At 32.0% G+C, this 17,658-nt stretch overlaps 1 protein-coding gene across 39 annotated transcripts in view; it reads left to right on the top strand.

The window, feature by feature from the left end:
• Nucleotides 1-17,658, top strand: part of RIMS2 (regulating synaptic membrane exocytosis 2) — a 605,437-nt gene that overhangs the window by 322,185 nt on the left and 265,594 nt on the right. For 26 of the 39 annotated variants that reach the window (XM_061439193.1, XM_061439200.1, XM_061439191.1 and 23 more), the window contains 3 exons: nucleotides 7,606-7,736; nucleotides 11,553-11,724; nucleotides 14,194-14,347. In XM_061439193.1, the coding sequence (XP_061295177.1) occupies nucleotides 7,606-7,736; nucleotides 11,553-11,724; nucleotides 14,194-14,347 (457 nt within the window). Of the gene's footprint in view, nucleotides 1-3,899; nucleotides 3,948-7,605; nucleotides 7,737-11,552; nucleotides 11,725-14,193; nucleotides 14,348-17,658 lie in introns of all 39 variants that reach the window. The other 13 variants (XM_061439203.1, XM_061439217.1, XM_061439184.1 and 10 more) reach the window with 1 other exon arrangement.

The raw sequence follows: 17,658 nt of genomic DNA, 5'->3' as shown, positions 1-17,658 counted from the left end.
ATTATAGGATATCTTGCTTGTTTCTAATTTATAGTATTTTAAATAATGATGCCATGGAAATCCTTGAATATAAATCTTGCATATTTTGTTAGGACAAAATTCTTTTGTCGGGATAACTTTTGTCTGGATATAAAATTACAATGTGAAAGAAAAAAAGTTTAAGATTCTTGAAATCTTTTGCCAAAACTTTCCTCCAACATATTTTTGCCAAATTAAACTACAGTTATCAATTCAAGTAATATATGTGAAGCTCTATCCCCTTGTCAGTTATAATACTAGTAGCTGAGAGAATACAGCAGAGGATTTTACCTTCATGAAACTTAATTTTGCCTTCATTCTATTTATGCAGCAAAACTAAGCAAGATACCCTTTTGGATATAGTATTTTCCTTTATATTTAACCCCATTTCTGCCAACTGGAGACAATTTTTGGTTTGCTGTAATGATGCAGAGGTTGGGAAAACATTTGTCCACTTAATATCATCCTTCAGGGAAACACCGAGGAAGTCATAAGGCAACATTATGTTTCCTATATCTTTCTGTTCTACCTTTGGGTATTTTTGATTTTCGATGAGATTTTACCTGGGTTCATAACTCACTTATGAAATTATGACATTGTTAATGTCTGCTAATATAATATCTGACAAGATAATTTGTATATTATGTGAGCTTTCCTTCCTAATATATTTATGTCTGTTCATGGACTGGTATTTTCTCAAATATATTTTTTATATATATATATATAAAACACATTATTTAAACTTTCATGCACAAGGCTATTGTTGATGAATTTAAAACTATTATTCCATTTATTTCTTCATGCTTAAATTGTACTGTTAGCTTGTTATTATTCTCAAGCATAACTATGAAAGTGCCATTAATGTGTTTAGTGAGAAAATCTGTATGAGCTTAGGTTTATGACACCTGGACTGTTATGTTAGTCTTTTCAGTGTCAGCAATCCCTTATTTTGATTCTTTTTTAAATTTTTGGTCTTCCGTAATTTAGCAGTTTCCTTGTTTGAAGGATTGCTTCTGTAATTGTCTCAATATTTTAAAATTAATTTCAGCCTTTGACTAGTTTTTTGATAGAGTGTTAAATTAAGATATAGCCTTTAACTATTTCAAAAGTGAGAAGTGACTCAGAATTTTATCTCTAGGAACACACTAATTCTTATTGACAATCATTATTTTACTTCAGAGTCTGTGGCTAACTAATAGCTGCAATGTTTTTCCCTAAGTTACTTTGTTTTAATATTTTTCTGACTCCATTTTTAGTGATGAGCTTGTAAATATTGTACATATCCATTTTATGCCCATTTGAAGGGACTAACTAGCTGAAGAATAGGTATGTATTCTTTATATCTACTTAGAAATTCAATAGCTGTTTTCAAATTTTCTATAAATGAAAATTTTTTCTTTGAGCTTTTATCTTTTATATTTCTTTGTTACAACCTTGTTATTTTAGAAGTATTATGTAAGAAGAATGTCCTGAAGTTGGTAGTGCAGAATGAAGTATGAAGGGACATTAAAAATGCAAAATAAATCATAGTGTGCAAAGTCAAATTCTTCATTTGTATGAATCTGAATTGTTACAGATATTATCAGACATTTCATGCTTAAAATAAATGAATTCGTATTAACCACAAATTGCAATGAGATGCATAATACTTCACCATTTTTTGATGAAATATCCAGAATCTATAGAGATAGAAAGCAGCTTAGTGGTTGCCAGAAACTGGGGCAATGGGGAAATGGTGAGCGATTACTTAATAGATACAGAATGTGATGAATCATGACTCTTCTGATGTGATGAAAAAGTTTTGAAACCTGAAGGAGGTGGTGGTGACACAGTATTGTGGATTCTCTAAATGCCACTGAATTGTTCACTTTATTTATTTTTTAAATTTAAATTTATTTATTTTAATTGGAGGCTAATTACTTTACAATATTGTATTGGTTTTGCCATACATCAACACTTTAAAATGGTTAATGCATGTTATTTTAATCTCATCTGAATTTAAAATAATCTGACAAAACAAAATACATTTACATAGCCAAGTTTAATGTATAAGCTTACGGGTAAAGGTTAAGTTTAAACTGGCATAGATTTTAGACAGTTGGTTTAAAAAATCTATGAGTTGCTCATTTGAGGTCATTTTGAAAGATGGAAAAATGTTGACCTTAAAGGATTACTTTATTTCAAAGGACTATTTCTTTGAAAGTAAATGTTTTAGTTTTGAAGTAATATTTACTTGCAAAAATCTTTCATTACCTTGATATTTTTGGTCAACAACAGGTAGGACAGTTGGGAAGGCAAGAAAAGTAAGATATATTTCTAAATTGAGTGTATTGTTAGCCCTTTTCTTCAGCATGCCTAGCTAATCTCTGTGAATTTCACACACCCCTTATCCTTTGGCTGGAGAATTATCCATTTAGGGTTATGCAGACAGATACCAGGAACATACTCCATATCTAAACGTCCCTCATGAAAGAGAAGACAACTGAGATTTGAGACTGTCTTGGTTTTCGGAGATAAAAATGACTCATATGGCTGAATGAAAGTCTGCTTTAAAGATTCACTTTCCTTTGGGTTTTAGATTATGTCTTAAACTATCATCAGGTTTTTGTCTGATGATGGCTACACTGGACAGCAGTCTTCCTAGTACTTACAATCTGTTTCCGTATAGCAGTGGAAACGTCTGAAACATTTAACTGTTCACAACTGTTAATTAAACAAGAGACATGCATGAAAAATGTGAGAGATGGGATGGAATCTTGGTGAAAGAACAAAAAGTAAATGCCCTGATACCCATTTCCAAACCCAGAAACTTGAATCTGATTTTGTTCCTCTTGTAACTGTTGGCACATCTTAATAGAGGCACAATGTCCCAGTGGCTGTGGTATCTTTGGGAAGCTGTTTCAAAATGAAAAAAAAAAAAAAGTTAGAAGAGAAAAGAAATTTGATTTTATTCTACGAATTTGAAAGAGTGTTTTAACCAGAATTGAGCTTTATTATTTACCTTTAAAACTGTCTTACTTTTTGAGATTGGACAAGTCCATCTAGGCTTTTTTTTAATGTCTCTGTTTCCTCATCTACATACTGGAGATAACATCAACTACTTCTAGCATTGTTTTAGGCAATAAACTTGCAATAAACTGTTATTGAAACTTGAAAATATATAAAGAATTGTATAAATAAAAAGAAAACTATTATTGTCATTAATAAGTGTGATTAGCTCTAAATAGTGTTATCTCAGGTGGCACATAGTAAATGTCTGAAAATGATGGTTAAATACTAGTTCCTCGTATAGATTCTTAAAGTATGAAGCAACGGATTAATCCAGTGTGTTCCAGCACACTTTTATCTTTCTGTGTTTATTCTTTTAAGAAATGATAAAGCTGACTTGGCTAATATTTTTTAGACTTTTTTTCAGCCATATTCCTTTGGAAAGTTATATAATTACTTCTATAGATGACTTTTCACTAATAATTCTTTAATGTATTTTTATCTAACTTCTTCCTGGACCATGTTTTTTTCTGTGTAGCGTGTTGAAGGATGATATCTGAAATATCTTGACTCTCGTATTTTATGTTTACATTCATTCTTTCAGAATATATGAGCCCGATTATATTGTTTTACATTCAGTCTTAATTCCTGTTATGTTGATACATTAAAAAATTTGGTTTAAAACTTCTCAGATTTTATATGGTTCTTAATCTGTTTTATAATTTTGGGAAAATTATTCATTATGTTGAAGTACTTAATTTAGATATATATTGTCATGGAAAAATGGATTTAAGGGATAGTTGTATGTGTTTTTTACTTTTGGTCTTTTAGTTCCAGCGTGTTGTCCTTTTTGGTTTTGTTTTATTGCTTTTTTCTTTAATTTTGCTTACCAGAGCCAAAGCCTTAGTAGAAGAACAACGCCTTTTGTTCCTAGGGTTCAGGTAAAGGCCTTGTCTGCCTGATAGAATCTAAAATTGTGTTTTAACCCTTATTTGTATGTTTTTGGAAAATGCATAGTAGGAAAACTTTATTTGGTATGTTGCTCCAAACCATATTATTGACTTCCAAATCATTTTATGAGCCAGCTTGTAAAATTCTGCATGGGGATTAAAATACAATAAAAATTTAAAGAGACAATCTTTGTTAGTGATTTTATATGGACTGAATACTAAAACTCAGAAGTTTCAGGTTGGCATTTAATGTAGATTCCACTTATATCTGTAATATTGACACAAATAGCTGATTTTATACTGTTGACATTTTTATTACACTAAGGTTACTGTCTCTTTAAATCATTCATTATATCACTTAACATCTACATTCTCTTGCATTTTCCAAGCAATTACTCCTTGAGGAGACTGGCAAATAAATTTGTACCTTATCTAAAATATGAATTTTCTGCATATTATATATAAAGTTCAACTTTCAAAAACTAGGACTTTGATAGAACAAAATCACAATCCAAGTAAAATGTGTTGGGTTTATTTTGTTTACATTATGTAATTATAATTCTATTTGCTTTTACTGCAATACTTGGGTACAAGTTCTTTGCCACTTTTCATTAGGAAATCCCTATATGGAAAGGTAATGTTAATATAGTGTTTTTTAAAAAAGTAGTATTATGCTTTCCTTGCTTTGCTGCATGGGTTTTTTGTTGTTGTTGTTATTGTTACCGGTTTTCAATAATGCTAATTTAATTTAAATTAAAAAAAATTGAAGTTGTTCTAGTTAACACTATCTAGTGTAAAATATTTACTTAGACTGCTCAGAGTCTGCTTGGGAAACTTAAAAGTGGCACATGAAAATTGTATTAAAGCAAGTAAAATGATATCAGTATTTTTATTAATGAAAATGATGTAAAATAAATATATCATATTTAGAACTGTGGAAATATATTTGTTTTATTTTGAGAAATCAACAGAAATATTCCAACCATTCATTTAAAAAGCACATTTAGGAATGTGACTAATAATCTAGCAAATAAAATAATTTTGTTTTGATACTGTGAGCTGGATATCTATTAAAAACTTCAATGCAAGTCCCATAATATAAAATGAAAATTAGGGCTATTGATCAAATGCCCAGTTTGACAGCTTATTAAAACATATAATTTTCATCAAAAAATCAGTACAAAGTGTGCCTGTTTCATATCTATATTATTTTAATATGTATATATTTGTTAAGTATAATTTAATAAACTGTAAAGTATTAATGTGAAAATATGAAAGCTAGTACCTAATATCTGTTTGTGTGAAGAATGAATATTATTAATAAATGATATTTTTGGTTTTCCATGGCATAAGAAAATCTAAAAATAATACTATTTAGCAAGCATTTGAAATATATATCTTGAGGAGATTTAGCTGTAATGATTTTAAAAGAGCAGAAATACTGCCTGTGGAGATGACAACAAAGGTTTAGTGTTAATCCCTAAAAAAGTACTCACAAAAATCAGTAATTTGCTCCAATAATTAATTTTGAACTTAGTCTAACACTAATTATTTTTCTTTGTTATTTAAATGCACTGTTTATTGGAAAACAATTTTGTAGCCTTTCAGAAGTTTTTTTCTTTTTTGAAGTGTCTAATATTGATGTCATGATGCTCCGAGAAGGATTTTTAACCTCATGGAAAATAAAGCCATAGCTCTTATTGCTATAGAAAATAAAGAATATAGAAAGTAGTGTGATTTGGTCACAAACTTAGAGGAACTTCGAATCTTTCTGACATCTGTTTCATCTCATGTATGAAACACTTGTATTTCCTACTTTTTTCTTCCCGCTCATATCTTTTGCCTGAATGTCTCTTTTTTCCATCTATTCTCATCTATATCTTTGTTTTAGTATTGTCGGGCAAGAAATACTTGAATTTTTTCTTTTTTTAATAGTAATTTCTAAACATTTTATATTGGAGTATAGTTTAGAATGTTCCAGTTAATTTCAGGTGCTGAACTCTTTTTTTTTTTTTTACTTAAATATCAGGTGCTTTTTTCCAGGTTGTTGCTTCCCTAGTCTAAAGCAGTGGTTCTCAAGCTTTAATGGAAATGAGAATCACCTGAGGATTTGTTAAAATGCAAATTTTCTGGGCCCCATTCTGGTTCTGTAGCTGAAAGGTGGGCCACAGGAATTTGTAACTTTTAAACAGATGAGTCAGATGATACTGTGGCAGGAGTTTTATGAACCACAGTTTGAAAACCACCTGACTAGGGTCTGTACTTAGCAAGTCAATTCAAAAAACTTTTTGTTGTAGAGCCTCAAGATAATAATACCTGCATTAAATATAAGGACTTAATATAAAGAGTAGTAGTACCATTTGTAAAATTTAAACATTTCTAATAATTATTCTTATAAGAGGACTAATTTCATTTAACCAAAAAAAAAGTGTATAAATAATTTTATATACTTTTCTGGGCCATTAGTCTTCTGACTCAAAATTCTTGCTTAGCCTCTCATCCTCTTAGGATATGAAGTGAGGGACTCAAGAACACCATGTTAAAATTGGAACTGAACTGCTAACATATCATATATATATCTATCTGTATATTTTTTTATGTGGATGGTCTTATGTATATATCCTAGAGCTTGGCCCAGCCCTGACTGTCTGCTTTGGAGCGGAGAGGAAAGGACTGACATGAGATATATATTTAAGTCTTCCAAGCTGCTGCAAACATTGTGCATCCAAATTAAAAGAAAAAAATCAAACCATTGAAAATAAAATATGCATATTACGTAAACAAAACTTTTCCCCAAGCTCCAAATTTCCAATTCAATTTCAATTTGAAGATAGTGGCCAGGGATGTGCTAAATTCTGAACCAAATGTGAATCAGAATCATAGTCATCATAACTAGGTGTGGGAGTGTGAGATGTGTGTGGGAGGTGACAGTTGTTAAGTCTAATGAATTCAACAGCTGGATGTGAAGATCTAATCCTTAATTATGACACAGGCAAATTATTCTAATTTTCTCATCTTGAATTATAAAATATACCCTTTTATTCTAAGGATGAATACATTTGCTTCACAAATGAAAAAGAGACTATGTATAAAAAACTTTAAAAGATGAATTTATTATAGTTTTAAATACAAATTTAAGCAGTCTGTTTACAAGTCTTCTAGTAATTCCTAGTTACTTATAATCTTTGAAAGATCTTTGCTGTGATATAACATAAAACATTTGCTGAAAATATTCCCATGAATGCCGTATGAGCAACTTATCTGTTCAGTTCATTTTGAGCACTTATTCTGAACTCAGTATTGTAGGGGAACCAAAATGAACTACAGTTATTCCTGCATAAATGTAGACAGAGAACAATCCTATATAAAGTCCTTATTATAGCAATGTAATTATTATGTGCATGTTAATAAACTATCAAATTAGATTATAAAAATTTTAAGAGATTTGTCAAAGTAAAATATCTGAATTAAACTCTCCATTCATTGAAGTTATTATAGCATATCCTTTTAAGTTAACTGCAATTTACTAAGTGAAGTTTATATTCTGTGCTAATATCAGGATAAGAGAATGGGCCAAAGGTTGGAAATGTAAGCATTCTGTTATATTAGTAAATGGTTAAGCTGATAAATAAATATTTTTGCTTTTCAGATAAAACTGTGGTTTGACAAGGTTGGTCACCAATTAATAGTTACAATTTTGGGAGCAAAAGACCTCCCTTCCAGGGAAGATGGGAGGCCAAGGAATCCTTATGTTAAAATTTACTTTCTTCCAGACAGAAGGTAAGGATATGAAACAAAAGTAAATATTCTTGAAAACAGATGAGAAATGTTAATAGCAGGGCGTGTTTTGATTTTGTGTCATTTATTTTTAAATATCATACCAGTTAGATACTTATAAAGTTTAACATAGGCATAATGATTCCTAGGAATCAAAACAGTGACAGAAAATGCTTTGCTATTGTTTTTAAACCCATTTCAAATGTTTATAATATAGATGATTTTATTCTATATCAATTTTATATTGTGTGGATTGCTTCTTAAATAAAGTATGTTTTTACTTATAAAATTCATTAAAAATTGTGCACCTTTAAATCAAATACATTTTAAACATAAACCACAGAGACAAAATGCTGGAAATGGTACTAAAGGATATTCATCATGTTCCTCTACAATTTCTACTTTCTCTTACTAATATATTATTTCTCTACATTCTGTAAAATTAATGAACATGCTTTATATTTAATTACCCATATCATCAAGGAATCTCTACCATTGGGCCAAGATTTAGCTCCCTAAAGTGTCATTTACTTTGTGTCCATGCTGATCAGTATGCATGTTATTAATCTACCCTGATTTAAATAGAGAAATCAGGATAGAGAAATAGCTTGTCAAAAATCATCTAATCATTCTTAATTTCAAACACATGCCAAGTGAAAGAAATTATTCAATAAACATCATGAAAAAGGAAAAAAGTAGTACACTAATTTCCCTTCCCTAGCTGTTCTGCATCCCTGGTTTCTAGGGCTGGCCTGATCATTTTTCTCAGGATGGAAGTGGCCAGGTACAGATGTGATTTTAAACGTATTTGTATACTTCTGCACACTCTCTTATTTGGTTTAACTTAAAGTCATCAGTATTGATGCCACAGTATCATCTGAAGAATAGCCTCAACAAAGAAAATAACAAGTAGGCAGTTAACAAAGGCCTTACACTTTGATACATATTTTGGAAAAAAAATTAGTAAAACAAATTATTCAGAAAATATGTGAGGTTGCCACAGCCTCCTAAACTATTAGAAACTGTCTGCTGTATGATTTTATCTTATAAAGTTTACTTAGAGAAGATTGTTCTGTAACAACTTAGATTGTCTTTTGGGGAGGGATACACTTTGAACTGCAAGGGAAGATGAGGATATGCAATAGCTAAAATGGTAAATCCAACTTAAAACTTCAGTTGGATGACAGATGTCACAGCCATATTATCTACCATCTCACAGGGAGGCCACGTTACTTTGCTTCTAAGAGTGCAGTGAGTTTACTAGTCTAAGCATCCTTAGATTGCCATCATAAAAACTTGCAGAAAATTGTGCATTCCCACATATGCACAATTTTAAGCAAGCACATAACAAGTCATAGCTCAGTTGGTAAAGAATCTGCCTGCAATGCAGGAGAACCCAGTTCTATTCCTGGGTCGGGAAGATCCACTGGAGAAGGAATAGGCTACCCAATCCAATATTCTTCACCTTCCCTTGTGGCTCAGCTGGTAAAGAATCTGCCTGAGATGTGGGAAACCTGGGTTCAATCCCTGGGTTGGGAAGATCCCCTGAAGAAAGGAAAGGCCACCCACTCCAGTATTCTGGCCTGGAGAATTCCATGGACATAGTCCGTGAGGTTGCAAGAGTCAGACACGACTTTCACTTCACTTCAACAAGTTTCTGTTTATTCAGAGCTCTGAAGAAAAATTCTTGTTTTTGAAGATGATAAAAGTCTCTCAGATTATTTTTTTGTTGACTGTTTAGTTTTAGTTTATTTTTCATGCCTCTCCCCACTTTCTGAGCAGACAGAGCTCAGATGGATGAGAAAGTTCTTTTAAAGACTCCTTTGTATTCCCCAATATAGAATTTTTATCTTTTCTCAACAGCAAAAAATTGAGAAAGTTTTGAAATTTTTTCTCAGATTATCTCTCAGCTGAGTTTTCTTGTCAGATATCAGGAATTTGAAGAATATTTAGGCAAGTTTGCTGCTCACTTTATTAATAGAATTGTGTCAGGATTTTATCCATAGTGGAAAACAGAATTCTCTGGTTAACTCACATAGCTACTTTATCATCTCAACCTTCTTTATTCTGTTGACGTAAGTTTTTACACATGAATAAAGGACTGTGCTTTTAGTTCGAATTATTTGTTTTTTTGGAAGAAAAGCCACAGGTCATAGGAAGCACTATAAACCATTCTTGGATTAGATGGCAAGGTTCCATCTAAATATTTTCTTTCTGATGTTGGTGGAAGGAATTTTTATCTCTGACAGGGTGTCATAATTCATTCTTTTATGGATAGAATATAAAGTAGATGCTTTACAAATATTTGTTAAAGTTTTGGAAGGAGGAAGTAACAGTCATAAATCATAGTCCTTGTCATTATTTCTCTATTATTTAGTTGTTCTAATTTACAGTGCCACTTCTTTTTCATAAATTTGAATGGAGATAAGATTTCCTACATGGGTTTCCAAAGTTATTTTCCTAGGGAAACCATAGAAATTAATAAAGACACATTGCTTTTAAATGGCCACATTAAATACATGCTTTTGATTCATTAAGTCAAATCTCTTGCATCTCCTTCATTGGCAGGAGGATTCTTTACCACTCACACCATGGGAAGCCCTTGTATTAAACAGCAAGCTCTGCTTTCAGCTAGGAGGAGTCACAAAGACTCCCTCATTTAGAGGCAGTCTATCCCTTCTTAGTTCAAACTGCTTCCTGTTTCCCAAAACTCTTATAAGTGTGCTGTGCTGAGAGAATTTGAAGAAGTTAATACAGTTCTACTTTCTGTTCATTGCCACTTCTCACTTCAAATAGCCTCTTCTGATAGCTTAACATTACTTTCTTTGATGATTTTCTTTGTTCCTATTCAGCCATTGATCCTCCCTAATAAGCTAGAGTAGTGATCTCCAAAAAGAATGGATGTACCCAGGGAATGTATCAAACAATCTATTGGAGTTCAGAAAGAAATGTTTGTATTTTTATTTTCATCTATTTTTTATTCCTATTTTTGTATATTTACCAATGAATGCAATATATTAGTATAACAGTATAGTAATACATGCATATAATTTATAAATATATGTGTGTATAATGGAATGCATAATCAAAAACATTAATTTAATGGAAATATGCAGCAGAAAAAAGTACGAAAGCCTCTGAACTGGAAGTTCTGTCCATCAGGATGGCCAACTTGCATTTCCAGCCCAGACTATAGCGGCTACCTCACACAGAAATAATTTTACTATGTTTATAAAGACCTATAAATGTCAAATGAGCAAGTGTGTATATATAAGAAAATAATTTGAGAATATGTAATTACAATTGCTCATTGCTTAACTGCATGGATATAAAGACATGAGCATAACAATTTATTAGATTTATTATACAAAGAATTTCTGTAGTTTAAGTGAATAGTATATTGGTTGCAAATACTGTATATAGAATTTGCATATGTATAAATATTAAAAGTAATAGTGTATGTAGCCAATAGGTTGATTTCCATTTTAAAGGTTTCTAGTAGGGCACTGTGTTAAAAAAAAAATGAGAGCTAAAGATTCTTTAGTCTGGTTTTATTTAGAATTTGTGAAAGACTGTTTTTAATTCTCTATCATGGAAAATTTTCATATTTATTGTAATAGTCTGTTATTAAATCAAAGTTACATAATGATGTGCCTTATACATTTCAATAGTAATTTTGAAGATTACAATATTTTTAATATATGACAAATTTATGGGAAAACTTCACTTCTTTCCTGCGAAATTTTAAATTAATACATTTTAGGGAAAAAGTTAAAATGAAGGTTTATGTAAGTTCATATATTCTTGTTTTCTTCTTAGTGACAAAAACAAGAGAAGAACTAAAACAGTGAAGAAAACTTTGGAACCCAAATGGAACCAAACATTCATTTATTCTCCAGTCCACCGAAGAGAGTTTCGGGAACGGATGCTGGAGATTACCCTTTGGGATCAAGCTCGAGTTCGAGAGGAAGAAAGTGAATTTTTAGGAGAGGTATCTGGAACTATTTTAAAGCTTAGACTATTCATGTTATCTGGAATACTTTTGCTTATATGACTATCAGTAAAATATTATATTTTGAATACCTGAGAAAGTAAACATAATTTAACAGAATGAATTTAGCTGCTGTTTTAAGAAAAAAACTTATTGATGCTTTTATAGTATTTGTATATCGTTTTAGTTTACTAAACCAGTTGTACCAATAGTAATTCAATCATTTATCCATGGATAAATTTAGGGACTGAGGTTTCAAAGGCAGACAAGGTATATTCCTCTCTTTAAAGAATTTATAATCCACTAGAATACATATAAGAGAATGAACAATTATAACGTAGCATGACAGATGTGCTATGGGAAAGTGCAGTAGGAGTACAAAATTGCTGTGCAGGGAAGGGGAAGTAGGTGGTCCAGGGAAGGCTCCACAAAGAAACTAGAATTTAGCAAAGTCAGAGGGAATACAGGATACTAGAGTTATGCGGTTCTTGGACAACTGCATTGAAATTTGAAAGGAACGTGGTAAGAAATTAGACTTGAAAGCTAAACTGACGTCTGATTGTATCCATTCATGTATCATATTAAGAGGCTGGATTTTATCCTGTAGATAATGGGAACAAATGACAGGTTGGAAAGAGCATGACTTGATTTCCTTTATACTTGAGAAAATATTTCTATCTGAAAGGTAAAGGATGAATTGAAGGGAACAGATGAGAGGCAATTCTCCCACCATTAACATACCAAGATAACTGCTTTCAGCTTTTTTCAGCATGGTTGATTTTCCTGAGTGAATTAAATGGTAATATCATGGGTAAAACAACAATCCATAGAAATATTCAACTGAATGTTGTTAGCTAAGGAATCAAAGAGTTGGAAAGAAGGGGAACATAATTGCTAGAATCAGAGACTAGCTTCTGCTCCCTGGTTGTGCATTCCTGACACTGCTACTTTCTGACTTTGGTACTTGAGCGAGTTATTTAATATATTTGCGCTTTAGTTTCCTCTTCAGTAGAGTGAGAAGGGCTAGAGTGAGGATTAAATGTGTGTGTGTGTGTGTGTGTAACCATTTAAAACACATGCCTATAATTTTGAAAATGACTAGGGACAGTTTAGGAAGAATGAAGAATACCTTAGTTGTTTTACGTTTTTACCTCCCATAGCTATATAGCGATTTATTATTATTTAACAGTTCTCATATCCTTAGACACAGACCTTGTTGTATTTGCATGACTTTGAAAGATAATAAAAAGAATCATTTATTTCTATGGACTGATTTCCTTTTCAAATGTATTACATATTCATGTTATAATATGTGATGATGTGATGTGGTTGGGTGCTTAGTTGTGTCCGACTCTTTGCAACTCCATAGACTGGTAGCCTGCCAGGCTCCTCTGTCCATGGAATTTTCCAGGCAAGAATTCTGGAGCAGGTTCCATTTCCTATTCCAAGGGAATCTTCCCAACCAAGGGATTGAACCCATGTCTCATGCATCTCCTGCATTGCAGGCAGATTCTTTACTGCTGAGCCACTTAAAAATCCATTCTTTTTTTCTTTCCTGTTTGAATCCTTAGTATCATGATACATTAAACAAAGTTCTAAGTAAGACAGTCTTTGATTTATATTGCATATCTTTCACTTACCAGCAATGCAGACTTAAACAAGTTTTTTAATCTTTTTCAACCTTCGTATGCTTATCTGTAAAAAGTTGACTAATAAGACAAACCTGGTAGATTTTACCCAAGAATTAAGATAATGTATGACATGGTTCTTAACACACAGTAAGCATTTCTAATTTGTTTTTATATCCCCATTTCAGAATTTGTAAAGGTTAAGCTAATGAATGTAAGTGAAATGCTTTTTAAACTGTAAAACAGTATACATATATTAGTTATAATTACCGACATTTAGTAATAAGTTCTCTTTCAGTTCAGTTCAGTCGCTTAGTCAACCTACTCTTTGCAACCCCATGGACTGCAGCATGTCAGGCCTCCCTGTCCATCACCAACCCCTGGAGTTTACCCAAACTCATGTCCATTGAGTCGGTGATGCCATCCAAACATCTCATCAATGTCATATTTAACAGCCTCTAGTAGAGGGTCTTGGAGAAGGCACTGGCAACCCACTCCAGTGTTCTTGCCTGGAGAATCCCAGGGACGGGGGTGCCTGGTGGGCTGCCGTCTACAAGGTCGCACAGAGTCGGACACGACTGATGTGACTTAGCAGCAGCAGTAGTGGGTCTGCCTACAGCTTCCAGTAGTTCGAAAATCTACAAAATAAATGTCTTAGGTATATAAAGCTATTACATCAATAAGTTATAAATATTTATATATTTAACTAGTGTCAAGCATATGGGCAATTCTATTGCATAACCTTGCTTTTGACCTAACAATATTACTATTATAATGAAATCATTTAAGAGAAATTCTATATTATTGTCATATGACAATTCTTTGTCTCTTGGCTTTGTAGATTTTAATTGAATTAGAAACAGCATTATTAGATGATGAGCCACATTGGTACAAACTTCAGACTCACGATGTTTCTTCATTGCCACTTCCCCATCCTTCACCATATATGCCACGACGACAACTCCATGGAGAGAGCCCAACACGGAGGTTGCAAAGTAAGTTTTCAGTAAAATTTTTCATAAATTTATTGAAACATCTTGAATGATATATATGACAGAGAATTTAAGGATACCATTATGGGTATTAGCAGGTATCTATTAGTGTTTTCATGGCTGTTCTTAAAGCTTTTAAACTGATACACTTAACTGAATGCATGTCGTATTCACGTATTGCAGTAGGACACACTGCTTCACTGGGTTAAAACTTCACAGTGTTTTAACTTTGCCTCTTAGAATCTAAAATATTGAAATGAAATAGTTAATGTAGTAGAATTTGGTCATGTAGCTGTAGATATCTGAAATTATGATTTCTACCTTCATTAAGCCAAATTTTTTAGGAATATGTAGGATAAAAGTATAGCATAGTGGTTGAAACCACGTCTATGAACATTACTCAGATAAACTTTAAGTTTTAATTCTCTCGTTTAACTATTGTATGACTTGAGGTAGGTCATCTCTCTCTGTTTCACTTTCTTCATTTAGAAAATGGAAATAATACGTCACAGGACAGTTCTAAGAGTTAATGTCAGGAGTATAAACTGATATTATTGTTGTTGTTATCAGCGTTTGCATTTTATCCTGAATTTTGCATAGTCCAAACTATAAAATAGATTATTCAGAGAATCTTAAAGGAAACTTAGAAATATTTTCCACATTGAAGATGGAAAATGGCATTGTTGGTTTGTTGATCTTGCAGCTCAGGTTTATTTGCTTTTTTCTGATGAATCTTTGTGATAGGTGAAGTGGATGCTTTTGGCTTTGGATAGTATTCATGGAGCCATCGAGTTTCACGTTTAGCAACTTTTTTGTCAAGTAATGGAGAACTGATTGAGATTAACTAAATTTCAGAAGTACAAATTTATAAGCATAAATGCTATGTCATCATGACATCAATCATGGTAAAGATACTTGACCATATAACAAATAACTTGTATAAATGAATCACAGCCTTTTTGATGAATAGAGGGCTAAATTACATATCAGAAGGTTGTTTGTTGAATAGAGAATTAGAGCAAAGCATTGACTTTATGGAATAATTAGTCATAGGAAAGCATAGAGATGTGTATTAACTTCTTTTTAAAATAATCTAATTACTGGAATTTTATTTCCATTAGATACAACCTCTTACCCTTGGAGGGGATTAATTTAACACTAATTTTACAGCACTCACTTTTTTCAATTCCCCCCAGAGTGAACACCCACACATCTTTATTTGCAGTTGTCATCACAACATTGTTTGTTGTAACTACATTATCATGAAATTTATGTTGACTAAATTTAGAGTGTCTGCTCTTTCTAACCCTATAATCTACTCAGTACATTGTCTCTAAATCACAATGTATGTTGATGAGTTACTACATGAAGGTTGCTAGTATAATTCATTTTGTACTAATTCCTGTAGATTAGGTTTATAGGCTATTAATGCTAGCTTCTATTGCCCTTTCTTGCAGCACTGGCCCCTTCTCTATTTACTCTAGTTGTTATTGTAATAAAGAGTAGGTTTGATGACTCTTAGTATCTGAAACTCTTAAATCTATGAATAATTTTCATTTTTTCCCTCCCTAGCTAAGAATAGTGTATGTGAGGTATGATAATAGAGGACTTTCTAGTTATCTGTATAAATCATGGATATTCTTGAAATTAATTTAATCAATTTTGCAGATATTAATATTTTCCATCCTTACAATGGCTCTTCTGTTAAGTAATCATTAATAATATTAAATTAACCCCTGGGTGAAATAATAACTCCATGTTGTACTGTATGAGTCTCGCCACTATCAATTAACTTCTAATAAAATTAATTTTCAATATTTGAATATATGACTGAATTTGGTGTTTTACATTAAAATTTTATTATAATTTATTAGCCATGTGTAGGCATAAAGATTGGTAAAAATGGTGTGTTAAAGGAAGATTAGGAGATAATACTCAGGGGTAGTCAGAAAGTTAAAGATATTACCATTGGCTAAGTATATGTTGCTCATCAATGACAGGTTCAAGTTAGGGTGTTAGTAAGTAAGTATATTAATTATTTTAAGATTTTATTGATGAATAGAACCTCCTTTAGGTTTTTTTCTCCATGGAAAGGTTTATATGGAAATTATTTACAAGTATGTTTAAATTGTCAAGGATCATATGATTAACTTATTTGAGGGAACATACATGTATGAATGGGCTTCCCAGGTGGCTCAGTGGATAAAGAATCTGCCTGTAATGCAGGAGACACAGGAGAGATGGGTTCGATTCTTGGGTTGGGAAGATGCTCTGGAGGAGGGCATGGCAACTTGCTCCAGTGTTCTTGCCTGGAGAATCATATGGACAGAGGAGCCTGGCAGGCTATAGTCCATAGGGTCACATGGAATCTGACACAACTAAAGTGACTGAGCACGCATGCACATATGTATGAATAACTAGCCATCAAAAATGTATAATAACCCCTTATTTATTCCCTACATCCACATAATAAAAGTTTTGGTAATTCAATCTTTGAAGCTTATGAATAGCATTCTGAAGCTATTAATTTATTAAATGTACCTGGACATTTGTTGTTCTTTAAAGTGAATAAATGGTAATGTTGGGATTCTGTTCTTTCCTCTGATGATTTTCTATTTTAAATTTGTAGATTCAGATTATTCAAAGCAGTATCTCATTAAGAAGATATTAGTAATTTATCATTTAATAATATATTTTTAAAAATCTGAAAGCTCTTCTAAAAATAATTGTGTCGTGCATTTGTAGTTAGTTTAAATAGTCTGAAAAAATGTTTTTGAGATGCTGTCCAGACAACTTTGATTGTAAGCTTTAAGTGATTTCACAAATGATTGGTGAAAGTATTTGAAATAGATGACCTTTTATACCGGTATCCCTGCATGTTGCAAAATAAGAATGTTGTGTTTTAGAAAATTTATAGCAATGGTTACATGCTTGTTGTTCAAAAGTCTAATGAAATTAGGCTGTCAGGAGTCAAAACTTTAATGATGAGGAATTAACATTTCTTACAACACTTTTTCTTCAGGCTACTGTTGCCCACTCCCTTCACAGACATTGTTGTTTTGATAACACCGAAGAATGGGGAAGAGAGCAGTAGATATTTCAAAGAGTGATTAACTAAGCATCTTTAAAAATATGTCAGCAAGACTGAAGCTACAAGCTCAAATAATTAAAATGCATCAATAGAGAAATGAGGTTGGCAAAATAGCTCACATATTCACATCATTTTATTTTTGATTCATTGATGAGAAACTATTCATAACTTTCTTGAAACATAAAGAGATTGGAAAATATATTTTGATATTTACATTTTATTG

The sequence above is a fragment of the Bos javanicus genome, chromosome 14 (genome assembly GCF_032452875.1).
Source record: "Bos javanicus breed banteng chromosome 14, ARS-OSU_banteng_1.0, whole genome shotgun sequence".
NCBI classification, from domain to species: domain Eukaryota; kingdom Metazoa; phylum Chordata; class Mammalia; order Artiodactyla; family Bovidae; genus Bos; species Bos javanicus.
Note: the sequence above shows the minus strand (reverse complement) of the source record. Positions and strands in the feature narration are given on the sequence as shown.